This window comes from Ictalurus punctatus, chromosome 7, assembly GCF_001660625.3.
Source record: "Ictalurus punctatus breed USDA103 chromosome 7, Coco_2.0, whole genome shotgun sequence".
Taxonomy (NCBI): domain Eukaryota; kingdom Metazoa; phylum Chordata; class Actinopteri; order Siluriformes; family Ictaluridae; genus Ictalurus; species Ictalurus punctatus.
The window spans coordinates 28,169,051-28,196,756 of NC_030422.2; the positions used below are offsets into that span (position 1 = coordinate 28,169,051).

Sequence of the window (27,706 nt, forward strand, 5' to 3'; positions counted from 1 at the left end):
TTGTATAATCGTTTATATCACAGTGCTGTTGAAGTCCTGATTCTGATTGGTCGGAAAGTCCCTAATGATTTTCTATAACAGCAGCCTTAATGGTACTTCAGTCTTCCAAACGCAGGTTTATATTAGCGCACTCGCTATAAACATTATTACATATGTTCATATTCCACAATAACATTTCAAAGATGTGGGCTTTTATAACACCTCAGCAGTACCACAGGCTGATTGCCTCCATTCAGTTTATATAAATATAAAACATACACACATACAGACCTTCAGCTGTTTGCGATGAACAAATCAAACAAAAGCAATGGAAATAGTTCAACGCAACGAATGCTGCAAGTGGTTTCCCGAAATTCGACTGAAAATGCAACTTATAATGATTTCTCCAGTTTCAAAATCATTCAACCCCCTGAATAGAATCCATCACAACAGCACAAATATGCAAAACAGGTGTTGTCTCAAGCACACCTGATGCAAGTAATCAAGGGCTTCATTAGTTGCAGCAGGTGTGCTTGAGCTGGAACACATGAAATACCTGAACTGGCTAGGGGTAGAAAACATATGAAATACCTGGACGGGGCAGAAAAAGGAAGCCATCAAACAGATTTGTGAGAAGGCAGGTTGTGAAAAACCCTCGAGTGACTGCAAAAGACCTGCAGCAAGACTTGGTGGAAACAGGCACTGAGGTTACAGTGAGCACAGTAAGGCGCGTACTAAACGCAGAAGGTTTCCATGCCAGAACTCCAAGACGTACACCGCTACCGACCCAAAAGCACAAGAAAAGTCGCTCAAAATCATATAAATAAGCCACAGAAGATTTCGGAGTCTGTTCTGTGGAGCGATGAAACAAAACTGGAACTTTTCAGCATGATGGATCAGCGGTATGTCTGGAGGAAGAAGAATGAAGAAAGAACACTCTGTCCACAGTCGAGCAAGGTGGTGGCTCGGTGATGCTCTGGGGCTGCTTTGCATCCTCGGGCACTGGAAACCTGCAGCATGTGGAAGGCGAGATGGATTCACTGAAGTATCAGGAAATCCTAGGAGAAAATTTTATGTCTTCTGTGAGGAAGCTGAAGCTTGGGCGTCATTGAACCTTCCAGCAGGACAATGATCCCAAGCAAACCTCAGATTCCACCAAGGCTTGGTTGCAGAAGAAGTTCTGGAAGATTCTACAGGGCCATCACAGTCACCTGACTTCAACCCCATAGAAAATCTCTGGTGGGATTTGAAGAAGGCGGTTGCAGCACGCAAACCCAAGAATATTACTGAACTGGAGCCCACTGCTCATGAGGAATGGGATAAGATTCCTCAGGAACACTGCCAGAAGCTCTGCATCTCGTTTGCAGCAGGTCATAACAGCAAAAGGAGCTCTACTAAGTACTAAAGATGCTCGCCATGAAGGGGGTGAATAATTTTGAAACTGGAGAAATCATTATAAGTTGCATTTTCAGTTGAATTTGGGGAAACCACTTGCAGAATTCTTTACATTTTGACAATAAACCTGATTTACACAGGGGGTCGAATCATTTTGATTGCAACTGTACATAAATCCCATTCACCAAGCACATTTCTGTCATGTGGTAATATTATGAAAAATATACTGAAAAGCACATATAGTGATGGAAAGGCTGCAAAGCATTCAATGCAGTGAAGCATAAGGATAGCTAGATTCTCTGAGTAGATACCTTTCAGTAATACTACTAAATATATTCCTTAATAACTGCACTCACAATGTTACAGCAGCACGCAACCATCAAATACAGTGCATTCAGAAAGTATTCAGACGCCTTCATTTTGTCCCCCAGATTTTATGTTGCAGCCTTATGTTAAAATGCTTTATATTTTCCCCCCACATCAATCTACACTGCATACACCATAATGATAAAGCAAAAAAAAAAAAAAAAAAACCAACAGATTCATGATAACTTTGCAAATTTATTAAAAAGAAAACGAACTCTGAAATAGCACGTTGAAAAGTATTCTGACCCCTAAACGAGTACCTTAGTTGAAGCACCTTTAGCAGGTATTACAGTCTTAAGTCTTTCTGGGTATGATACAAGCTTTGCATATCTGGATTTGGGCTTTTCTGCCATTCTTCTCAAGCTCAATCAGGTTGGATGGGACCGTCAGACGGCAGACATTTTCAGGTCTCTCCGGAGATGTTCAAGTCCGGGCCACTCAAGCACATTCACAGAATTGTCCCTAAGCCACTCTTATGTTGTCTTGGCTGTGTACTTAGCGTCACTGTCCTGTTGCAAGGTAAACCTTCAGCACAGTCTGAGGTCCTGAGCACTCTGGAATAGGTTTTCATTAAAGATATGTTTATTTTTTCTGTGTTCAGCTTTCCTTCTACACTCACCAATGCCCGAGTCCCTGCCATTGAAAAACACCCCCCCCCCCCACATACTGATGCTACCACCACCATGATTCACCGCTGGGATGGTTTTGCGCAGGTGATAAGCGGTTCCTGGTTTCCTCCAGATGCATGACGCTTGGAATTGAGGCCAAACAGTTCAATCTTTGTTTCATCAAACCAGAGAATCTTGTTTCTCACGGTCATTCATGTGTCTTGCACTGAGGAGAGCCTTTCCCATCTGGCCACTCTACCATAAAGCCCAGATTGGTGGAGAGTTGCACTGATGGTTGACCTCTGCAAATTTCTCCCATCTCCACACATGTTCTCTTGAGCTCAACCAGAGTGACCATTGAGTTCTTGATCACCTCTCTTACCAAGGCCCTTCTCCCTCTGATTGCTCAGTTTGGCTGAGTGGCCAGCTCTATTAAGAGTCCTGGTCGTTCCAAATTTCTTCCATTTAAGAATTATGGAGGCCATTGCACTCTTGGGAACCTTCAATAGTAGCAGAATTTGTTTTTGTTGCCTTCCCCAGATCTGTTCCTTGATATAATCCTGTCTCTGAACTCTGCAGGTAGTTCCTTTGACCTCATAGTTTGGTTTTTGCTCTGAAATGCATTTTCAGCGGTTATATCTTACCTCATATAGACAGGTGTGTGTCTTTCCAGATCATCTAATCTTGCTCCAAGTTGCGGTGAGATTTCAGATGTTGCCCCAGTCTTACAAAGATGTCAGTTAGTAAAGCTTCTCTCCATGATTAGTTCGGTGTCTCTCTCTCTCTCTCTCTCTCTCTCAGTGAGTTGTACATTGTGGCCTATGGGCCAGTGCGCAGTAGTGCAGGCTGCCTGGGTCCGCTTAACCGGAGCCGTGCACATATCCTTCATTCCTTTTTCTCCCCACAAGGTACAACACATGAACAATCCATGCTCATCTCCCTTGTCTCTCGTTACATCCTCTAAAAGTGTGGCTCAGAAACCATCCATGCTTCTGTCCCTTGTTCCTCCATTTTTCCTCCTCAGAAACTACCCATGCGGTTTCTTTGAGTCGAGGTCAGAACAGGGACCGCTCCACAGGAATCATTACGATAACGGCAGGAGGAATACGCTCCGCTCCATGGTCTGGTCCCACAAAGTCCTTTTTCATGATCACATTGTGTCTCTTTGTTCTAAATACAGGGACATGATGACAAGTAGCCTCAGTAGTATCAGTAGCCAAAAGACAGTGACCATTCTTGACCAGAATTCACAATACATGTTTAATGTTTAAGATATTTTTAATTCCAGATTGATTGCATGTTGCCTGCAAAGCCATTTTGAAAAGTCTGGCACGCAATTTTATTTAGAGCATCATAAATAGATCATCAGGAAATGTACAAGGCAACATAAAATGCTTTTGTCGAATTATGTGAAATCTATTAGTCTGTAATCATCTTTAAATGGCTGCTGATTGAATGAGTGGCCTTCTTCACACACTGGTTTTGTCACCAATGTTAAAGAAAACCATTCTCCTGTCATACTCCCCTTTCTGAAAGGATCTCATATATTGGAGATAAACACCAATATTCATATTCCCAGGAAGCTTTGTTCTGCAGCTACAGAAGATGTCAGTCATTTACTGCCAGAATAACCAATGTCTTTTCTTCCCTAATGCCTGCGTCACCCTTGCCTCCTTTCTGCCGTGCGGCTATGGTTGTTTGGCAGCCAGGAGCTTACAGTCGTGCGTAGTTGGAGACCCTCCACCCACACATGCACACCTCCATATACAGCCCAGAAGCACCGGAGCTCCAGCCCAATAATGGCAAGCGCTTCCCCTGGGCCCTCGGCTCAAGCCTCCGGCCGCTGCTTGTGTTTGCACCATTTATTTAGTGTGACATGTCTCCAATTAAACTGTGGAGGCTGCTACATTTCCCCCCCGTAAGCACCCCTTATTCCTCCCTGCAGACCTCCAGTCACAGAGACGAGAGAGTGAGAGAGAGCGAGAGAGAGAGAATATCTTGCCTTCCAGCTATGATCGCAATGTCATTTTCCCCCTCCGTGCTTGCAGTGCAGCTCAGAGAGGTGGCAGAGATTATAATAACAATATATCAGAATATCGAATGAGATAATCAAGGTCTGAAATGAGACTGTCACAGCGCTCTGCACATGACAGCAGTGGCAGACAATGTGGAGATGACACGCGTCCAAGATGACACCACGCAGGGGGGAAAGGCGACTTATTTTTAGGAAGCCTGTGAGAAAAACCTGCGTCGTGCCTGCATGAAAGGTGCAAACAGAAGTTGAATGCATATTTCAGGTACAAGCCTCGTTGCCTTTCCCCAAAGGCGTCTGATACTCGCTCTTAAATTCTCCTTCATGTTGGTTCGGCTTGGGCTCCCATCTTCTTCACGTCAACACTGTTTTTGCCATTTTCGAGTCTGCCGTCGACGTAGGAGTGACTTTGTCTGACCCAGAGAGCGTTAGCGGGTTCACGGAGGAACTCACTGGTTGGCAAGGCCCTCATTCAGCAGGGGTTCAACCAATCATCTGCCTCCGCCAAGAAGCTGGGCCAGGGGGAGCCCCAGTGGCAGCTGGGAAGGGTGGAGTGGCCAGCTGTGGAGCAGCAGGGTGGTGGGATTTGGAGGGGAGGGGGTTGTTGTAGAGAAGTCTCTCTCTCTCTCTCTCTCTCTCTCTCTCTCACACACACAGCTCATGCACCTTATCCAGCTAAGATTGGTACCATTTTCATTTAAACATTGATATAAATAGAATTTTCTTCTATTGCACACTCACTCAGCAGAGTTTCCTAACCAGCCTACCCTCTACACATCCAAACACTCACACATTCACAGCCTGATTGACCACACATCTGGCATGCCATCTGTATCTTTCCCCATCTGACGTGACGCATAGTCCCTCCATCGCATTGGCGAGAGGAAGAGAGGTGCGAACACGTCCCTGTGCTCTCGCCATGCAGCTGGACACATTAGAGAAGCTGCACCGAGCCAGGCTCTCGCTCTCAACACCACAAACAACTGATTTCTCTATTTAAACTGCCAGGCCAACTACCTTGCCCTCTGCCATGTGTGTACACGCCATCATCTTCACATCGTACAGCTTCGCTAAAAATTAAACGCCTCTCTGAAAGGTTATGTCTCTTAAGGAACTTGCATGGGGCGATCTGGCAAAACCCATCAGATGTCACAGTGGTTGAATTCAGGCTAACATTCATTAATATTTTTTTTTTTTACCCCAAAAGGTACGGAAATTACTCTCTTACCTTTGATTGTGCTTTTTTCCCCCCCGAGAAGATCATGCCATGTTTAACACAGTGGTAAAAGAAAACATCCTACATGCATGTTTTGGGAGGTGGGAGGAATCCAGAGGAAACTATTCACAGATAGTAACCCACGCTCAGGATCGATCCGGGGACCCTGGAGCTGTGATGGGTCACCATAATGGACTCTTTAAAATCCTAGAACTTTTCATGTGGTTGAGATACATGCAAGAGAAACACGTTTCAGTTCGGGAAAGTCTGTAGTTTTCTGAAACAGAAAAACTGAAGGGTTTTCCCAGACCACCAGACACACGTGAGAGTACTTGACTTGTCATTTAATTTCATCATGTAGGCAGAATGGGTTTCTGATGACACGATATTGTACTTGCACTTCATGGTGGAGGGCACGTTGATCTTGGCACCGTTTTTGGGATGACTCCCTGACATATGACAGATACACCATCTCTGACTCAAGCCATTAAAGACGAGGCTTCTTGCTATCCTGCTGATTCAAAAGGTTTCTCCATTGAGCTTGGCTTTTTAGCGTTTCCATCAAGATCTCTGAAGTAACCACAGAAGAGCTGACCTTCACAGTAACTCATTTTGTACATCAGGAAGAACACATTGATTATGTGAAATTTTTGTCTAGCTCTGCTTATGCTCCTCACTGCCATGTACGATGAGCAATGAACTCCTCGTGCTAGGATTCATGTTAAAGATGCTGGCGTTGGTGTGAATTACACATTACGTAGTCCCCGGCAACAGTCGGTGCTCGCTTAACTGAAGTGCTCAAGGAAAATAATGTATCTGGAATATGTCCAGATCACGGTCATTTCGGGTCATCTGGTCATTAGGGATTACGCCACATAGTATCATGTGGAATTGGATGCTGGTATGCAAATGTAAATGAGCATTGTACTGGGCCAATATCAGTACTGATACAAATGCAGCCCTAGGCCAGACTCCCAAAATGTATACCAGTTCATCCCGTTTAGCATCTTATAGAAGGCTGCATGAAGTAAAAGCACTTGTGGCTACTTACCACTCACAACATTCCATCCCATCGAACAAAACAAACCCCCCCAAAAAAAGGAGATAACTATGAAAATAAAACCCGTATTACAATAATTTATTTCAGCCATTTTGTTCAGTTACAATGATGTACAACTTTACATTGTCATGGAAAAAGAGACAGTCATGGCACATTTGAGTTGCATCATGATACCGAGCACCAAATGATTATTCCTCATCAGCACAAATACACTCGTACACTCTGATCTCGTACTCCCATCCCTACCCGAAACTTTACAAAAAACCAAGCAAAAAAAAACAAAACAACAACCCTAAAACAAAAAAGAAAACCATACACAGGTTCAAGTACCTGTGTTAAGTGTGCTGGCTTCAAACTTCATCATAGTACATGCTCAGAATTACACATTAGGAGGAGTTAGTAGGAAAATTATAAAGCTACAACCAGTACCATGTTTTCTGCATACAAAAAAAAAGAAGGAAGGAAAAAAAAAAAAAAAAAAAAAAAATAACACCCTCAATGAAAAGTAACCATTTTGAAGACGCTCAAACATAAGGCGGCTCTGGTTGTAGCTTTTATTGAGGAACCTAAAATAAAATAAAATAAAATAAAAGCCCGATTCACATTCTCGGCCTGCTAAAACAAAAATTCACAGGAAAAATAAAATGTACAGAGGACCAGAATAAGCAGGCGCCACGATCAGCGTCACCGTGGTGGCTGAACAAATTTGCAACATGCGTTCCCTAATCTTCATACTGACTGACTGACTGACTGACTGACTGAGTGAGTGAGTGACAGAATAGCTGTTAAGAGCAGCTTGGTGTTTCGAAAGCAGACTGAATGCAAGCTCAAAAACTGATTTTCTTTTTCGTTATGTAAACGCTGATTTCTATTTAAACCCGTCTGTGTCTGGATGCTTTCATCATCTTCACAATCATGGGCCCGGTATGAATTTTACTCACTATATCTGGAAAAAACAACAACATCTGGATTGTTCTGGACCTGTATGAAAGAATTCGATGCTCCTTTTAACTCGTCTCACTGTACTACGACTCCGATTTGAATGCGACTCCTGACTGTCCACTCTTGGGGCTGTTTTTTTTTTCCCTCCCCGTGTACAGCCGAGTCGCTGCACTTAAAAACGAAGTGCTCCCTTGTGGACAATTAACACGTGAACCACCAGAGTAGCAGATGGGTTTAATCAAGGTTCAGCATGGCTGGGAGGAACCAAAGACATTACACTAGAGAAGAAAGGGACAACAATTATTATTTTTTTTTAAAAGAAAGAAATGGAAAAGAAAAAAAAAAGAAAACACCTAATAGACATTAGTGGAGGAGGAGGGGGAAAGAAAAAAGAAAAAAGAAAAAAGAAAAAAGAAAAAAAAAAAAAAAAAAGGTACAATATTTAGAGCTAAAGTTTCCAAATCCTCAGTACAAAGTAAGCTCTATCTAGAAAGCATAAAATACATTTGTACATTATACAAGTTTGACCTTGACATGTAAGAAGAATATTCCCTGTGCAAGTTCATCTCTCTGGGCCGCTCCTCCTCCCCACGTTATTGCTTCAGCTAGATAAACTTTCACGCAATCGAGTGAAGAGATGGTTACGAACATACTGCAGCAGGATGAAAAACTCCTGTGCTGCAGGATATCGAAATCCCCCTCCCGGGTTTTTCTTGTGGAAATTAAATAAGGCCGCTCCGATTTGTTTCGTCATCGTTGGTGGTGGTGTTTTTTTCTTTTAAGGCATTGCTGCTTTCAAGGTGGATGGCTTTGGATAAAATGGAGGGGTTGTGAAAAAGACCAAAAATGTGTCATTGCAGGAATAAGTAGTGAGGTTTAGAGCTTGCCATGTGATCTGCTGAAACAGGAAGTGGCTGAAAGAAAAGAAAATGGTTTGGGCCTGATCTTCTCATCAACGCAAAAGACTGGTCGAGGAAAACATGTACTGTCCAAGTTTCATCCAGTGTCAGAGTGTGTTTCTGAGCACCAGGGGAAGAATTATGCCCAAAAAGAAGTGTGTTTGGATTTTTCTGTACGAGAGAAAGAGAGAGATAGAGACAGAGAGAGACAGACACACGGAGGGGGAGGGAGGGAGGGGGGGGGTGATCCATCTCTTCATAATTTAGAAAAGGGGACTGGGAGTCTCAGAGAGCCGTAGCCCTTCCGCAGGTCCGGAAAGACGTAAAGCGCCAACACGGGCGCTCTAACAGGAAGAAGAGCATCTCTCGTTTACTGCTGGTAGTTGCCATATTGACCCTGAGGATGATGAAAGAAAAACAAAAAAAAAGCGAGAATGTAAGCTTCTGACTCATCCTCCGATGTCACTTCTTCAAGAGCCTGCATGCTAGATGTTAATAAAACACTTCAGCATTTTTAGATGCATTCATTACAAACGTACAAGCGTCATTTATTACACGTGTGAGAACCTTGCCGTCGACTGATCTTGCCTGGTGCGTCTCTTATGAGTACAACGTGTCTCTCTAATTTAGGGCTAGAGACGTTGCTGTTGGACTGCATCATGGACCACGGTAGGATAGATAATCTGGTCAATTATTTATTTATTTATTTAAAATCACAGTGGTACACAGTAACACCTAAAAGAACAAATATTATGAAACACTCGACATTAACGACTGATACTGATCTTATCCTTAAGCAACAGTTCTTACCTTTTCAGAAGTTTCAGCTTTTGTTATGGGCGGAGTTCTACACTACACACTATTCGACCCGGATAGACTTGCGTTCACACTTGCACACTAGTCAGGTCAGTCATTTTCTATCTATGTGCATGATCCAGCAACGATTTCAGGGTCAAAACGACAAGTTGATGTCTGGATTGAGATGTTCCCTATGCAAATTAATCATGAGGATGTAGAGCGAGAGAGTAATCCGATCTCAGACCAATCTGGTCGCGTGTGAGGTCCGATGTTTCTTTAGTTCCCCACATGCAATTACAAAAGAAAGATTTACCGTGGTTTCATCCCATCCTTTCATATACGACCTCTCATTAAAGGGGTCATATCATGATGTTTAATGTTTTCCTTCTGTTTGGATGTGTAACGTATCCGTTTGTGCACGTCTAAGATCTGCAAAGTCACAAAGACCATAGTCTCCACCAGAGGGATTTATTTTATCTGCTCAGAGAACACTGCTCCAGACCTGCCCGAAACGCGCCGATCGAAGTCCAGACGTTACTTCCGCAATTCCTCTACGTCACAGCATGCACTATCAGCATAATCCCGCCCAAAGGCAGCCATGGAGAAAGGCGGCAGGGCTTCGGTGAATGCAGGCGCCATGTCGCGGAAACACTGTGCGTTTTGGTGCGAAAGCAAAACCTTTTCGTTTAGCCTTCCGAAAAAGGACGGAATTAGGAATCAGTGGTTACTACTCATTTGTAACGCTGTTCCTGAGCAGTACAACCCAATACTTTATGCACACACGGCGCATCTTACGGAGGACAGCTTCCTGAACCTGGGCGAGTACAAGGCAGGCTACACACGAAGACTACTCCTGAAAAGTGGAGCGATTCTCACTTTGCTCAGACAATCTCACGCTTCGGAATCAGGACCCGTTAAGTGTGTGATTATTTTATGAAGTCGCGGTTGTAGAGCTCTGCTAACGTGCTAGCTGAAGTTTCCTTAGTTTTTAAATGTTCGTTTGTATGTTGGTGGTCTGACAGACGTCGATTGTATGTGCTGTTGTGTTTGTATCGTGAAACGGTTTATCAATCCAAATCACAATAATCCTAGCTTTCCAAAGATATATGGCGTGAGTACCCAAGTACACACAGAAGCTGCGTACAGCACAGTTAGTCCCACAGGCGGGGTCGGAATTTACATCGTATCTGAAAGGTAAGCGAGCTACAAAATAAAAAAAAATAAAAACATGTCACTGTGAAACGTTCTGCTCAAGTCGTGCTTGCAAACTTGCTTCGTCTTGATCCGCATTTTCTGAATCTGGCTCAGAACTGATACGGTCAAACCGACGACATGTTGCTTAGGAGCTTTGAATTGCGTTAGAAGACTTGGCGGTTGGAGCTAACCCAAAGGCTGTTACATTTCCGACTCACGCGTGAGACTTTTAACCAAATCACAACGCAAAGGGTCAGCTGGCCAATCAGAGCACTCTGGGCTTTTCGTAAAGAGGGGCTTTGGAGAAATCGGAGCGTTTCAGGCAGCCTGGGAATAGAGGTACTTCAATAATGTACATTATTTGACAAATAATGTGTTTTTTGAACATTAAAGCATGTTAACCTATTCCATTACAACAAATAAACAAAATAATTATATAAATATGACGACTCCATTAAATGTATATAGAGACTTTATGGAGAAATATAAAACTTGGAAGGACGCAGCAGAGACAGATCGCTGGTGCCTTTGGTAAGTCTACACAGCTAGTACGGTCGATCTTACGATCTTACTACGCACTCTGTACAGGATTTCGTTTGTGATCAAATGCTTGATTCTGCTGCGGCTTTTTTTTCAAAATTTGAGATGCAAAAGTTATTTGTGCTTTTTTTTTTCTTTTTAACTCAAATTACCTACATTGGCAAAATTGCAATTGCACGGAATTGTTTTGCACGGTCTTTCACAGTGATGTTTGATGGAAAAGGAGACCTTTTAGCTGTACTCGTGGTCGACGCACGTGAATCGAAGAGGGCTTTGACTGAACGCGTGCTGCGATGACGTAAAATCACGAGTCTTGGCCAAAGTCTGCAGAAAATCTGCCGTAATTTTTAAAAAACGGCAAGAATAATTGTGGGGTATGCGTGACTTTACTTTCTGCGAGCGCAAAGTCCTGTAGGGGCTGACTGCAGTTTCTCATGCTGGACAGTTCACGCCCATAATCTACAACAGTAGAGGTCGCTACATGCCCACACTCGGCAAACTACAAGCGACACGAGCGACTTTCAAACGTTTACGTGAATACAGAATTAGGTGGAATACGCGTCCTGTTCGCGAAACACAGAGATCACATTTTATTCTTATTTATTCTAGGCTACATGTGCTATACAATATAATATAACATAATATATGTGTGCTAGCAGAGCGATATTAAACTTAACAAATTAGGGACAGAAAAAAAAAGCTTAACGAAAATTAGTGGCAGTTTATTGTTTTGTCGAGCTGCAACAACCAAGTGACAAAACTTAAATAATATTCAAATTCAATAATAAAAATATTTGTTTAGAGCTGGGCTATGTTAGGACACAGTGTGAGAAGCACTACTTCAATTCAGAAAACAGTACGACCAACTGGCCTTTATTTATTTATTTACTTTAAATCGACAAAAATGAATTAACTAATTAATTTTAAAAAATATATTTTTTTTTAAAAACAACAGCAACAAATTAATCTATTAATTACCAACACTAAAATAACAGTCGGTCGCAGCCTTTGATTACTTCACATCTTGGAGATATTTGCAGGTCACATCTTTCCAGAAATTGCGGAAAACGTAAGGAGACAGAAACGCACTGCAATCTGTATTTTGAAGAAGGTCAACGGTGTAATAACGGTCATATTCTACACCCTGACTTACCGTGAAACTGAGAGCTCAACAAGCCGTATATATCCCTCCTTAGCTTATGTAACGAAAAGAGCTTTGCCATGAGGACAGCAAAATAATAGACTACATGTAACATCATATAACACATATCACAGTTCTAATATACCCAAATTACAGCTTATAGAGCAAATAATGCATAAGAAATTGCATTATGCATTATGAAGATGCATTATGATTGACACGATTTCCTGTGTGTGAGATTGACATTAACAGTCTGAGAGAAAAGGAGTAAAAGTGACTGAAAGAAAGACGTGTTATGAAGGTTACCTTTTGGCCATTTTGTTGGTATTTTTTTTTTTTAGTATTTTACATATATATTTCTAAAAAGGGGTTTAAACATCTGGACAAAAAAACATCCACGGTTGTTGCACTACTCGGGTATTAATAACGATAAACAAATTCACATCTTAAAAAAAAAAAAAAAAAAGCTGGATGCAAGTGTTACGAGTACAAATATTTACAATTTATAACCACCGGGTTTATCCCCCCCCGCCGGCCCGCAACTGACTGTTCATCCATTTAAAACAAGGACCTGAGGATTATTTCGACCCCTGATTACAAAACAATGTAAAATACAAGACCAAAAATAAAGACAATGAAGATAAGAGTAACGGGAAAGAGCGGAGGTGGGAAGGTGGGGGGGAGGGGGTAAAAAAAAGCTAAGAGTTCAAATGACTGGATCTGGACAAACGCTTCACGGCAGCAATTACCTTTGCTTCTTATACATCTAGTCAGGGGTTGAAATACTCGTTCGTTATTTCCTCATGTGCCCCTGAATGTTCAAACATAGAGATATGAAAGGAACAGAGTGGCCCCCTCGCCAAGGGCCACAGAGAAATACAGGAATAACAGAGGCAACAAGAGGACCAGCTTATGAGCTGTCGGCTCAGTGACGTTAATCCTTTTTACATGTCACTGGCTCTGTGATTCACATGCATCCTTTTTATTTATTTATTTATTTATTTATAAGCAGGAGCTACCAGAACAGATCTACCCCACTTCAGCCCAGTCTAGATCAGAGTTAGAAGTCCACTCATTTATTCTGTCCCTGTTTAGATAAGGAATTGGTTTTAATGGGAGAGATAAATAAAGGACTGAGGATGGCTGCTGCAAAATAATAATAATAATAATAATAATAATAATAAACAGATTTCTGCTTTATAATTGAGCATTGAAGCAGGACTGAAAGAAGAAGCGGACTACCTGGACGTCATTAAAGACTGGGTTGAAGTGCTCCAAATAAAACAAGTACAGACATCCCAACTCCCCTAACACAAATGTTTTAACTCTGTTTTCTCTCTTGCGGACTTACCTGGTCATAACCGTATGGGCGCTGTGGTTGGCCTTGTGGAGGACCAGGCTGAGGTGGTCTATATGCTCCATACTGTTGCCCCTGGCCTTGTGGGTAATTGGGGTACTGACCAGGACCACCTTGAGAAGGCCCTACAAAGACGAGCAGCGCAAGAAAAGTCAGCGTACTGCAAGACACCAAGCCCTGACTGCTGATACGAGCCCAAGTCTGCCTGCCACGTTAAAAAAATTCTCAATACAAATCAGCTGTGCTTTTGGATATCAAACGCAACGGTACATTCTGCGCCTCTTTATAATCGTCTGCCGAAATTCCGTATGAAAGTCGACATCTGAGTGCCGGCGAGCGCGAATCAAACGCAACGCTGCCGCAGAGCGAATCAATCAGCGTGCAGGCTCGGAGGAAGAGGAGTAGGAGTGGGATGAAGGCCGGCGCTGGGCTCGACTGCGCGTAATGCTGGCGGCGGACCCAAGAGAAGCGCGCTGCCCTGCTAATGTGGCCCGACATCAAGGAGTCCATAAAGCTCGATTTAAAAAAGCCCAGGCTCATTAAGAGTGACGTGGGCCGGCCGAGCGCTTTGGCCATTACGCAGTGTGTGCTGGGCTCGCTCTGTTTCAGCTCGCTCGAAACGAGCCCACGCAGGATCATTAGGCGCACTGGCCCATCTTAACCTTGTGGGCGCATGGAAGAGCGTCTTCCAGATGGTGCCCGCAGCTTTGCGGTGCATACGTGTGAGCGCGCGCACGATTCTCCACCAGATCATTAAGATGTGAGAAGCCTCCAGCCCAGCCAGATCGAGCAGGAGAGATGAGCTGACAGGATGCGAGGAGGGAAAATAAAATTAAAAAAAAAAAAAGGGCCGGGGGAGGACGAAGAGTTCCCAGTCACACTCGCTTTGAGCCATAACCCGGCCACCTTTCTCTCTCGTCTACACGCAGTAAACACATGAACTTGCACATAAACTATTAATACTGCTATATCCCGAGGAGCCAACACTCCTAACAAGAAAAGCATAGCAAGTAGAGAAACTGAGCTCATAGCAAAGGGTTCAAATATCACTTCAGAGATAGGGAACTGGTACAGGTTTGAAAAAGGCACCAGAACCAAATGTGGCTGGTTCAAGTGACGTGTCCTTTCCCTTTCGGTGATAATCCAATTGCTCTCTAGGTGAAAAATCAAGAAAGCTGAGGGGTTTTTTTTTATTCTTATTTTTAAAGGTGTCTCCTGTATCGCTGTAGAAAGGGGCCAGACATTGTAAATGCTATGGCTAAACCATGAATTTGTGAATCTGGGGCCTCACTTATGAAACCATTTGACCGTCATTTCTTTGAACTTGTTAATAAACAAAACTGATGCTAAGCTGTGTGTAAAGTTAGCCAATTTGACTAGCCAAAAACCCAGGACGATGAGTGACGAGTGCCGATATTGAGCTAAATCACGATTAGCCAAGGCTTTTTTTTTTGTATCCTACCGTATTTGAGCTGTAGGTGGAGCTGATGCATTAATCCGTTCCTTCATGACTTTAATGATGATTTTGCGAATAATAATCAAGCTTTGTGTGAAACTGACTAAAGAAAAGGATTATTCTCTGAACGTCTTTCTACTCAGGCCCTTAAACCCTGCCTAGTTCTCAGGATGAACGAATGGCAGAACGAATCGGGTAACCACGTCCACCTTGCGATGCTCTCCTGAAATTTTTGGTCTGAACAAAACCTGAAGACTTTTACTTTTGTGTTAAAGTACTGCGGTATTATGCAACTCACCGTAGCCTTGCTGCTGGCCTGGGTAGGCCTGCTGTGCTGGGTACTGCTGCTGTGCTGGGTAGCCCTGAGGCTGAGGGGGGCCTTGCTGATAGGCTTCCTGCTGCTGACCATACTGTGAGTTTCCTACACACACACACACACACACACACACACACACGAGAGAGAGAGAGAGAGAGGGGGGGGGGGGGGGGATGTTAATTACTGGAGCAGAACATATACAAAAAATGTATACCTTAATGAATAAATAACATTTAACACAAAGATAAGTGCTTTCAAGAATGTAAGTAAAATGAATCTTCATTAAAATATAAAATAAATAAATAAATAAACAACCCAGGTGTAACTAGTTTTCTAACAGCACAGCGTAAAGATTGTGTGTTCTGTCAGAAATGCCCACACACACACACACAATTTGTCATTCTTCTCCACATTATAACTCATGGCTGTAAGCTGAATGGCCACCAGATGGCGCTCTGACGTCATTATTTACTTAATCGCTCAGACTACAATGACATTAACAAGCCACTGTGTTAAGCAGCACATCTGGAACATCTGTACATATAGCACACCACAGCAGTTACGGCGTCTGGTACAAGATGCGCTAAACGTTACAGTCTAATAGACTCAATCGGGCAATTTTATTCAAGACAAAAGGCAGATTGAAAATTACAAAAGACCGGTTCGATGGTAGAACACTTATACACAAAAACAAACACTAAAAACAAATCCAGGAGGTATTTATGAGATTACGAGGTCAGTTACAAGGTGCTACAGGAAGGAACGACTGCTGTAGTATGACAGAAAAGACAACAAGATGCCTCCTTACCCTCAGGTGCCCCCTGGCCTCCGTGGCTGTACTGTTCACCGTAATAGTCCTCCTGGCCTGGGTACTGCTGCGGCGGCCCTGGGGGAGGAAAAAAACCCCAAAAACAAACCCACGCACATTCTTAATCTTATGCACCTACAGGCAAACATGGAAATTAACACAGTGGTGCTTGAAAACTCGTGAACCCTTTAGAACGTATTGTGATGTGAAGATCAGACTCCGATAGATCCCTGTTCTTTAAATAAAGCAGGACACTCACATCTGATTATCATCCCACTGATTGAAAACACCTGACACTAATTTCACCTTCAAATTAACTGCTAATCCTTGAGGATCACATACTTCTGCCACACAGATATGTAATACTGGATCATTTTCCTCAATAAATAAATGACCGAGTAGAATATTTTTGCATCGTTTGTTTAATTGGGTTCCCTTTATTTACTTTTAGGACTTGTGTGAAAATATGATGTTTTAGCTATATAGAAAATTCTAAAGGGTTCACAAACTTTCAAGCACCACTGCGTGTAGCCAGGTATCATGATGAACAAACTTAATTTTAATTTTTAACTCTGTGTAAAACAATTTCCTCAACACACCGTGTTTATTAACCGGATGAATGAAATTTAAATCAGGACCCTGGGCTGTTAGTAAATGATTCATACACAGTTTTTTTTTTGTTTGTTTTTTTGAAAAGCAACAGTTTTTAGAGCGGCTCAAAGTTAAGGGAGAGGGGGGAAAAAAAAAAGAGGACAAAAATGTGAGTACAGTGCAGGATGTCATGCATAATCGTGTTAATTATAATTAGAAATGACCCGATGCTACCTTTTCTTTTCCGATAGCGAAAATAACACTTCGCGTATCAGCTGATATCGATACCCATCCCATATTGTTTTCTTTACAAACTACTCCGCTTTAAAAAAAAATACATTTGTTTTGTTTTTTAAAAATGGATTAATTTGCATTTTAATATTAATATAATACAAGAAAAAATTATATGTTTTAGAAATGTTCTAGAAATGCATTTTTCCCCCCCAAATTCGATTTCAATCCTTGGCATTTGTTACTGGATCTGATAATCCAATATGTTTTCCCTAATATCCAATCCACCATTTTTTTTTTTTTTTTTGCTGGTATCAGCCAGACACCGATAACGTGGCATCAGCTCGGTGCCATCTCTAGTGTTAACGTATGAAGAAATAAAGAAGATGGTGATTATGGTCACTTATTATAATTAACAGTAGCCAAGACAGTAAGTGAATGAAGAAGTTGAACCTTGCTGAGGTGGTCTGTAAGGAGGCATGGGCCTCTGTCCCATCACATGGTTGCCTTGGCTCATCATACCCATGGGGTTCTGCTGTCCTTGGTAATGCTGCCCGCCGCCACCAGGGGGGATGTTGTACTGCTGCGTGGGAGGCTGCTGGTGAATCATGGGACCTAAAAACAAACCTCATGTTCAGGCACTCTTAAACTAAGTAACACAAAAGCTCCATAAAGATAATACCATCATCGTTTTTTTTTTAGAATCCATTTAGAGCTCACAGACATTAAAAAAAAAACTAAACACTATTTGCACATTAGATGTTAAACAAAGTGCAACAAGTCACAGAGCAAACAAATAAAACCAGTCAGACTTCCATTATCAAATCAGTAATGATGTCTAGGCTATTAAAATACGCCAGCAATTCCCTCTCAATTACAGCCAAATCAGCCAACCCCAAAACACACACACACATATGTATGTGTGTGTGTGTGTGTGTGTGTGTGTGTGTGTGTGTGTGTGTGTATGTGTGTGTGTATGTGTGTGTGTATGTGTGTGTGTGTATATATATATATATATATATATATATATATATATATATATATATATATATATATATATATATATATATATATATATATATATATATTTTAGACATTAATTATTATATGTATTCAGGCTCTTTAAACTTAGACAAGAGTGCAGGAATATTACAGAAGATAGTTTAACATCCGGATATAAAACAATACATCACCTGTAAACGTTATTAGAATCTATAATCTCTTAATAAGGAGGTTAGCCGGGGAGCCCAGGACAGCCATATTACATATCCGAACGATCAAGGTTTTTTTTTTTTTTAATCGACAGGAGCAGGATCAGCTGACTTAACGGTCACCAGGGTGGTTTTTTTTATAATCACTCATCCAAGAACCAGGGAAAGAAAAAAACAACTAACATAATACTCACGGACTTTTCACAAAGAACGTTTCACATTTAAAAACGTTTGCTTAAATGTTTAAATATAAGAAAGTAACGCACGCCGGGTCACAGCACAGTCTGCAGTGGGTCACTCCTCTAATACCACAGCGATTTTATTCCCAACGATTACAGCGTTTAATTCATTAATTAAACGGTTATATACAGGTTATAGACGTTGCCCTCCAGAAATATTGGCACCCTTGGTAAATATGAGCAAAGAAGGCTGTGAAAAAATTGTCTTCATTGTTTTTGATATTCACAGAAATACTCTGCTGTCACAGATCTCAAACAATTGCAAACACAACACAGGTTTATCAAAATAAGTATATCTTCGTTAGACATAGGTGTGCAACAATTATTGGCACCCCTATGAATTAAGATGAGAAAAATATATTCAAAGTATTCTTTTTTTTTAGTACCTTGGTGACTAGGAACAGTCATGTTCAACCATGACTTCCTGTTTCACAGGGGTATAAATATGAGGTAACACATAGGCAACATCAGTTTTTTATTATTATTATTATTATTATTATTATTATTATTATTATTATTATCATCATCAATATCATCATCATCATTATTAGCATCTGCCTTACAAGTCCCTGTGTAGAATGGCTGGAACTACTTTCCGAGCCCGTGCTGTTATACAGAACTAACGCGCACCTCCAGGCCGATCAGATTTGAGAATTCAACAGCACTGTGGTACAAACACTTCATTGAGCTGAAATAAAAACGATGACATTAGCCAGACTCAAATCTACGTGTGACGAAAGAGCAGCGAAGCTCGCAGCTGAAATCTTAGCCAAAAGACTTGCTGCGTATTTGTCGAGACTTTGGCTACGTGAAGTCGCTCCAAAATGTCTTCAAATCACACTTGCGTGTTAAATGACATTAGTTGCAGCATTTCAGTCTGGACCTCCGGCAAGCGTTGCATGGGACTGGTTAGATGCTAGCTAATGAATTGTTGACGTGTCCACCCCTGGTATGTATTACTATAATGATTAAATAGTTAGTCACACAGTCTGTGTCATGCAGTACCGGTCATCAGCAGAGCAGTACCTTGGTTGGGCTGCATGTTCATGCTGGGTCTGGGACCGTAACTTCCCATTGGCTGGCCCTGGCTCATGTTCATCTGGCCCTGGCTGCTCATGCCCTGGGAGGAGGGAGCGGCATGGTTGTAGGCGCCCATGGAGCCGTGGCTGCTGGGAGGCATGTTCATGGAGCCGGTTGGCATGTTTGGAGGCTGGTTAGGCCCTGGGCCCTGCATGGGCATGTGGTTCGGTCCTGGAGAGAAAACACACCTTGTTAATTCGTCACTGTTGAGTAATGACCGATTAAAAGCCTTGATCCATCACGTCACAAGTCGGGATTTTTGTCCATATTGTTAAATGGCGCTCTCTTACCGGGCATCTGGCCGTTCATCTGGTTCTGCATGTGTGGGCCAGAAGGCGGGCCGTCAGAGGGCATGCTGTGGCCGTGGGGGGGCTGTGGAGGCGCACCGCTCTGATTCATGCCTCCTGACATGCCCATGTTCTGTGTGGGGGGCTGTAAATAGCAGCGGTGTGTTAGAACTAAACTCAAATTGGGTTTTTGCTCTGCAGTGCAGAGTGCACACTGCTGTCTGTCTAAACCACCGCCTACAGAAAATCAGAAATCAAGACATATGAAGTTATATGCTGATGTAATAGAACACAAACAGTTAACACTCTAAATATATTTAACAGGTCTATTTAACACCTGGATTATTCTTGCTTTACTGGAAGACAGTTATTAATTAATTAATTAATTAATTAATTAAATGCTATTTCTAGGAAAACTGTTACAAATTCGGCGTGTAAAACGCATTCGTGACTCGTTCGACGTGCGTCCGATCGAACGCTCCGTACAACACACGTGTCCTGATCTCTCACTACAGTATCAGTTAGTAAACATTAAAACGCGGCGATCGAGCAGCTTCCCACGCTATCCATCCTCCAAACAGCCCTTTTGGGTTGAAAATATGGTCAGAGTTGACGTGCCTCTGCACTCGGTCCTCCTCCAAAAATCTCGATCTCGACACAAACGAGCATGACCTCGCTCCAAAAAAAAAGAAAAAAAAGAAAAAAAGAGAGAGAGTCATCGCGAGCTGCTTCGATGACCGTGATGGTCTGTGGCATGATGCGCTGGGAAGAATCAAAGCAAGCATTCGGAGAGATCAGAAGTCATCCAGAAAGCTTGCAGTTCTATTTCACCGCCTCGTATTAAATGATGGTGTATGCCGGTGTCTAACGCCCTGGCAGGACGAGGTCAAGGGAAAAGACCGCTGCAGGCTGGTAACAGACCCAAAACTCCATACTGATCAAAAATGCCTGAAAGCCGGCTCTATTTAAACTCTTGGCTGCACTGTTTTTGGGAGGTATGGTGCGTATCGAACACTATTGGGCATACTGGGGAATTAATTGACTTGTTCCCTTCTTGACTTCCTGTTTGAAAAGGGAATACATCGACATATGGAATGAAATCACGGCACTAAAGTGCTTTAACGTCTAATCGTTAAGCTTCTCGTTACTGAGAGCAACGATACAGTTATTAAATCTATAACCATTATGCATTATCCACGCGTTTGCGCAACACACTATAGGGCCAGAAGTATGTGGACACCTGACCAGCACACCCGCGTGTTTCACACGATTGTACAGAATGTCATTGCTTGCTGTAGGCTTTGTAAAGACTAGCATTGGGAAGAAGTGGATTACAGAAGATGTTACTGCAGACGATAACACACACGACGTAGGAGACGCAAACTGGTCTAGTTTCTGAAGAAGGAACACAGACGACACTCACGGCCGGGAGGAGAGACTGCATGTTCTGATTGGAGTCTGCTATTGTGGCCAAGTAGACCAAATTTCTGTGAAGCATCTGCTGGTAGCTAGAAGACAAACACAACAGGGTGGGTATTATGATTAATAAACAGTGCAGGACAATTCCAGATAGAGACACGTAAACTCTCAAGTGTGCGCACAAAAATTCTGATTGGTCAGAAGGCGTTGATGAATTTTCAGCCTCAGTAGCTCTGACAGTATATCTGTCTGCGTTAACATTAATGCTAGTAACAACTCGTTCACAGAGATTTGTACGTCAGACGCTTGATCTAACCCTAATGACGAAACGGATGGATGGGGCGTAATTTAACGAAGTAAACCGTGATGGTTGAGACGGTCACGTTTTCTGCAAGCAGAGTTAACGTCTTCGGAAGGAGTCTCCAGTGTCAGTGGTGAGTTTTCTACCACGAGACAGGAGCTGTTTCTGGAGCTTTTCTGGTTTCTCAGTGACGTGACAAAAGAGGGAGACGAGAGAAAGACGAGCTGGCAAGGAAACGAGTAACTATAAACGGATAAAAGACGTACAGTCTTTCTTTAAAAAAATACTTTTTTTAAATCGTTGGCTAATTGCTGTCATAAGAGGAATGAAGCATTTCAAAACGTGCTTTTATTGGAAAATAATTGCATTATCCAACAGTACTACTACAGGAGTGTCGCGTCTTGAATTAATTTCCTATAACGGCATGGTACCGAGCGCGTTACTCATTACTAATGGTTCGTTTTTGGGGAGAAAGAGTTCTACATTACGGATGCGCCGTGTCTGAAACAGTCGTGGCCGAGACGAATTGTTAAATCGACAGCTGAAATAGGAATTAAAAATAAAACTAGATACAAACAAAAGCCGAGCTTCTCCCAGGGTGAGACTGATATTACTGTAGACTCTCCCTGTGTGTGTCCTGTTAATAAACACGGACACACACGCCTACGGACCGAGGACACGTCTCCTGTCGTGAATGTCTGAAAATATTCCTGTGCGAGTTACTTCAGCAGGAGATCAGATACGAGGCCATATGCGCTAGATGTGTGTGAAGGAACTCACTGTGAACATTCTGCTGTTTTCCCTTTGCTCTGGAAGTCCATGATGCACTGAATCAGCTGATTGTTTTCATCCAGTAACTGAGGAGGGAAGACACACAAACACAAATGCATTTTATTCTCTTCCAGGCTAAACTCCGCTTTACACCACGCTGCTCGAATCTGATTTGTTCGGAAGTGCGAAGTCGTGGATACGGTGAAGTTTTCTCTGTGAAGACGTTCATTTGGACATTTTTAGGAAGGAGTCTCCAGTGTCCGCAGCACAGTGACGGCTGTAACTAAGTTTTTCGAGATGGGTTCTTTCTTCAAGAGGACAGACAGAGAGAGAGAGAGAGAGAGAGAGAGAGAGAGAGAGAGAGAGAGAGAGAGAGAGACAGAGACAGACAGATAGCCAGACAGAGAGCGAGAAAGAGACACAGAGCGAGAGAGAGACACAGAGAGAGAGAGAGACACACACACACACAGAGAGAGAGACACACACACAGAGAGAGAGACACACACACACACAGAGAGAGACACACACACACAGAGAGAGACACACACAGAGAGAGAGAGACACACACAGAGAGAGAGAGAGACACACAGAGAGAGAGAGAGACACACACACAGAGAGAGAGAGACACACACACAGAGAGAGAGACACACACACACAGAGAGAGACACACACACAGAGAGAGACACACACAGAGAGACACGTGGGGAGAGAGAGAGAGACACACACAGAGAGAGAGACACACGCAGAGAGAGAGACACACGCAGAGAGAGAGACACACACAGAGAGACACGTGGGGAGAGAGAGAGAGACACACGCAGAGAGAGAGACACACGCAGAGAGAGAGACACACGCAGAGAGAGAGACACACGCAGAGAGAGAGACACACGCAGAGAGAGAGACACACGCAGAGAGAGAGACACACACAGAGAGAGACACACACAGAGAGAGACACACACAGAGAGAGACACACACAGAGAGAGACACACACAGAGAGAGAGACACACACACAGAGAGAGAGACACACACACAGAGAGAGAGACACACACACAGAGAGAGAGACACACACACAGAGAGAGAGACACACACACAGAGAGAGAGACACACACACAGAGAGAGAGACACACACACAGAGAGAGACACACACACAGAGAGAGACACACACAGAGAGACACGTGGGGGGGGGAGAGAGAGAGAGAGAGAGAGAGAGAGAGAGAGAGAGAGAAGCTGGTGAGGGAACGACTGTTAACAGCTGCTATAACACAAGTGCTAATATGAACTTGTTTTGTGGTGACATTTCACAATATTAAACAACTAGAAACGGTTAAATACTATAACGTCAAGTCCGTTAACAAAATCGTTGGCAAACTGCCGTAGCAAAACAGGAAGAAAGCACTTTGGGACATGCTATTACTTTGTGTTGAGGAGCATCACCCCGCCCAAGCGTCAATCATTATCCTAGAACAACACCTAGAACATGTTGTTCTAGAACACCTAGAACCTAGCACTTTCTTCCCCCATTTCTTGCGGAGCTTCATGCAAATAATGAGCTTCAAAGAAATCATGATTTCTTTAAAAGGCACCAACTTCATCAGATTATAAACCACGTGCCGGTCCCTCCGGGATTTCACCATCACTGAAACGAACGCGAAACCAAGCAGACGCCACAATATTCTGAGGAGCTTACAATTGTTCATAATTACCACAGATTTGAGCCGAGACGCCTCACGTGACGTCATCGCGGCACGGCCGAAACCCTCTTCCGTTCACGTGCCTCGAACACGAGTACAGCTAAAAGCTCTCGTTTACCAACAAACACCGCTGTGAAAGACCGCGCAAAACTATTCCGTGCGACTCCGCGATTGATTTCGACAATCTGAGAAAAAATAAAAACTTTTTGTTTGTTTTTTTTTAAAAAAAAAAAGCACAAAACCTGTTAAACGCAGTCGGAAGTGACGCGAACGCCCCTGACTCTACGTTCACACAGACAAGGAGTCAGAGTCCTTTTAACTCGAATGAAAACGGGGAAGATCTCGTTTTGCGCATGTCCGGCGACGTAACGTTAAACGGAACTCTAAAAGGATAAAAAGTACACGTTTTTACGTACGGGAAAACTGTAACAGTTGACAGATTAGTGTGGAAGAAAACTTCAGGATGTTCTGTTAGGGAACTGAAACGTCGCTGAAATCCTGCCTCCATTCTGTGCACGGAAACAGAAAACCCAACGGTTTGTTGCGTGCTAGCGAGAACGCACGTGAGTCAGCTCACCCATCGCAGGATTCTTTTAGCTGTGCCTTGAAGCCATTTACATGTGCGTAATCCTTTTACAGATATAATCCTGTCACTTATACGTTACTATTCAGTAGCGGTAACGTCTTATAGTTTACTCTCCATCTTATTAACGGTTTTATTGCATATCTGCATGTTTGTATATTTGGATTTCTGCTTTGATCTGCAGCACACGGTTTCAGCTGGTGCTTCAGTCCGTTTTATATTTCCGAGGTTGCACCGACCCAGTACGTGACGCGACGCTTTCCCTTTATCACATCCTCAAGGTTTTAGCTTCTGATTTCTTGGCGCTGTGGAAGAAACCGGTCTGAGGCGGTTTTAGAGAACCTTGCAGTCTATGGGATTAGATTCGGGCCAAAAGTATTGAACGCAACATTTCAAGAAACAAACAAGAATACACAATGAGAAAGAAGGGGAAAAAAAGAAATAAATAAACCCCCCCCCCCCCCCCCCCCCCGACTAAAACTGAACACAATGAACTAAAATAAACAAAAATAAACAGCGTTCTTTGGTTAACGGTTTTCTAAGCTTGCTTTTTGCTAATCATAGTTTGTGAACGTGCTGCCAGACTTTTCGTTTACGATCGCCACGCTGGCACAAATCTGGCATGTGTACGGGGCTTAACACGCTTCACTCTCATTGGCTAGTGAGATTTAGATCGATAGCTCGAGTGTCCAGCTGAGGAGAAGGAGGAGGAGGAGGAGGATGGCGGCGACGAGACTACCAAAACCTCAAATATTAATTACGAACTAATATACTGACTCAGTAAGAGGAAGTCATTTCCCCTACAATGTACAAACCCTACGTCTGCGTCCGAAATCACACACTTACCCGCTACGCAGTAGGTGAAAAACGGCACGCCAGAGGGGTAGTGTGTCCGAGTTCTCAGTATGTGAGAAAAACCCACACACGCGTACTGTACTATCAGTACGCGATTTCGGACGCAGCCTATAACGATACTCACTAGCCGATGAGAGTAAATCGCTGTTAAGCCCCGCCCACATGAGATTTGTCCCAGAATGGCGAGCACACGATTATAAACCTAGCGAAAACAAAGCTTGGAAGGAAAAAGAAAAAAAAACATTAAAGAATGCCGTTTATTTCCATTTCTGCCCCGGAGATCACCGTTTTCAACATCGGAGCGTTTTCCCTTCTCATCGAATATTTCTGAAAAGTTACGTTCAATACTTCTGGCACAAATCTAATCACGTAGCAGTCCAGGAACTTCGTGTAACCCTGTCTTTACTCCTCCTTTGTTAGACCGATGTGATTGAGATCGATCCAGTTAGATGCGGATCTTCCTTCTCGCCAAAGCCGATAATCGCGTGTTGTATATGAAGTGATCTCTGTGATTTCTGAGACAGCTGGATTGCTCTTGTATCAGATTCACTGAGGAATAAAAACAATAACAATTAGAGATGATTGGTATGGGCCGATAAAGGCTATTTTCCCCACTATGGGCTATCGGCCGAGAGTTTAAAAACGTCCGATAAATCAGGGCGGATTATATCCTGTCAATCAAAAGAGGGCGGGAAAACACCTGGATTTGGTGCTGTGTGTAAAGATGTCTCTTCTGTGAAATGACGACAAAACTCCAGTTTGTAATCTCTGCACGGATAAAATTTTACACCGGACGCTGCACCAGTGAAGCGGGAGTTTCGGCGTCGAGTCTAAAGAATATTTCTGCCATTTGCCAGTCTAAAGAATATTTATAACATTCAATAAGTTAATAATCTTACTTTAATCTTCAGAATTTAGTTGATGTGTAAATGTTAGAGTAATGTGTTTTATGTTTATGAGACCAGTTACTGTCAAACAACTTTGACAGTAGTACTTTGTGGAATTAATTATACAGTATCGGTATCGGCCGATATCACTGAATAATCGGTCATCGGTATCGGCTGAGAAATTTAGTATCGGTGCATCTCCAGTTATAATAAATAATAATAACAAACACCTTTTCGATTCAGCTTCTGGACTCCCGATGCTCGTCTTCAGGGTGGAATTAATATATACTAAGAATTTATTTCCCACTATAAAAGGCATATAGTTTGCTCCAAATCACTGTCTATGATTAGGAAAAAATCATAGCAAAGAATTAAGGGACTGAAATGGAGTTAAGCCTGGTACTACTGCGAGTTCATGGATTTAACTACAATCTAAAATGAGCTGAGGAAAATCAAATAAACCAAAGATGTTAAATGAAGCTAAATTATCTTCCTTTTTGTTTTTTTTTTGTGGCCCAAAACAGCACTAATGTGAAGCTACAGTGAAACAAGTAAACCAACCCTTACTCACTAGCTCTTTACTTTATAATGGTTTCCTTCTTTATTTTATAAAATAACAATATCATAATAAATGTAAATGATTTAGTCAAATTAAATTACAACAGGTTTTCAGCTTTTATGTGTATGTATACATTATGAGGCATTAACCCTACCAGCTAGCTAACAAAGGCAACAGCTAACGTTAATTGCAGTCAGTTATATAGCGACGGAAAATACCGGCTTTATCCCAAACCGCGTTCAGTTCTCCATACTGCTGCACTACCTAGGGTACACGATAACGGTTCCCACGCCCTACTCAGTGCACTATGAAGTCATTAGTGCGCCGTTTGGAACTCAACCTGGGCCTTGAAGTGAGCTAGTTAAACATGGCGGTTTGTGGTGTTTAAAAAAACATTTTGAGTGCTGTTTATTCAAAATAAACGTTGCATATACAAGCACGGTCGTTTTTTTGTTTCTTTTTTTTTTTAAGATATGCGTATTAGAGATTTATAGCATCTTCTAATTTATGTCTAAAGTTAAGCCACGGAGCTAAAAGTGTAGCAAGTGCTACCAAGCTAATTAGCTAAACCAGGCTAACAGACTAGCATCGTTGTATTATCGCTGCGCTTTCCCAAACACCATCACCATACCTTCTGTATCCCCGCGGGTGTAATATCACCCTTCCCGCGTTGTCTGTGAGGCGCGAAAGCCACCGACATGCTGAAGTTTTGAACCAAAACGTATAACGCGGCTAGTGGGAGGTAAAAAATAAAAAATAAAACACTTGCTACGGCGTACAATCACATACAGCTTCGCGCTAACGAAATCTGCACGTACAGCGCAGACTGGGGTGGAATGTTCCTCTAGCGCGATGTTCCGGGGGGAGGGGTGCGTCGACGTGGTTTGTCTGTAACTG

The 27,706-nt window shown here is 42.7% G+C and overlaps 1 protein-coding gene across 3 annotated transcripts; it reads right to left on the reverse strand.

The window, feature by feature from the left end:
* Positions 1-6,718: 6,718 nt before the first annotated feature.
* ss18 (SS18 subunit of BAF chromatin remodeling complex) lies at positions 6,719-27,650 on the reverse strand. 3 transcript variants are annotated; one of them, XM_017471348.3, is made up of 11 exons: positions 27,441-27,650; positions 22,247-22,323; positions 21,170-21,254; positions 19,750-19,891; positions 19,406-19,630; positions 17,383-17,544; positions 16,108-16,185; positions 15,282-15,404; positions 13,522-13,652; positions 12,920-12,981; positions 6,719-8,894 (listed from the first exon to the last, which is right to left on the reverse strand). In XM_017471348.3, exons 1-10 carry the CDS (start codon positions 27,507-27,509, stop codon positions 12,964-12,966), a joined length of 1,110 nt encoding a protein of 369 aa, XP_017326837.1. In that variant the 5' UTR covers positions 27,510-27,650; the 3' UTR covers positions 6,719-8,894; positions 12,920-12,963. The 3 variants fall into 3 exon arrangements, with proteins under 3 accessions (XP_017326837.1, XP_017326836.1, XP_053537550.1); XM_017471347.3 differs by lacking the exon at positions 12,920-12,981; XM_053681575.1 differs by lacking the exons at positions 12,920-12,981; positions 27,441-27,650 and adding an exon at positions 23,938-24,957.
* Positions 27,651-27,706: the final 56 nt, after the last annotated feature.

What these genes read in the sequence shown, in the direction of transcription:
- ss18 (XM_017471347.3), bottom strand. Translation starts at nt 27,509, where the DNA reads ATGTCGGTGGCTTTCGCGCCTCACAGACAACGCGGGAAGGGTGATATT. An exon ending in TTACAGACCACCTCAGCAAG is followed by an intron (nt 16,186 to 17,382) that starts GTTCAACTTCTT and finishes TTCCTCCCCCAG; the next exon opens with GGCCGCCGCAGCAGTACCCA. An exon ending in AGGCCAGGGGGCACCTGAGG is followed by an intron (nt 15,405 to 16,107) that starts GTAAGGAGGCAT and finishes GTGTGTGTGTAG; the next exon opens with GAAACTCACAGTATGGTCAG.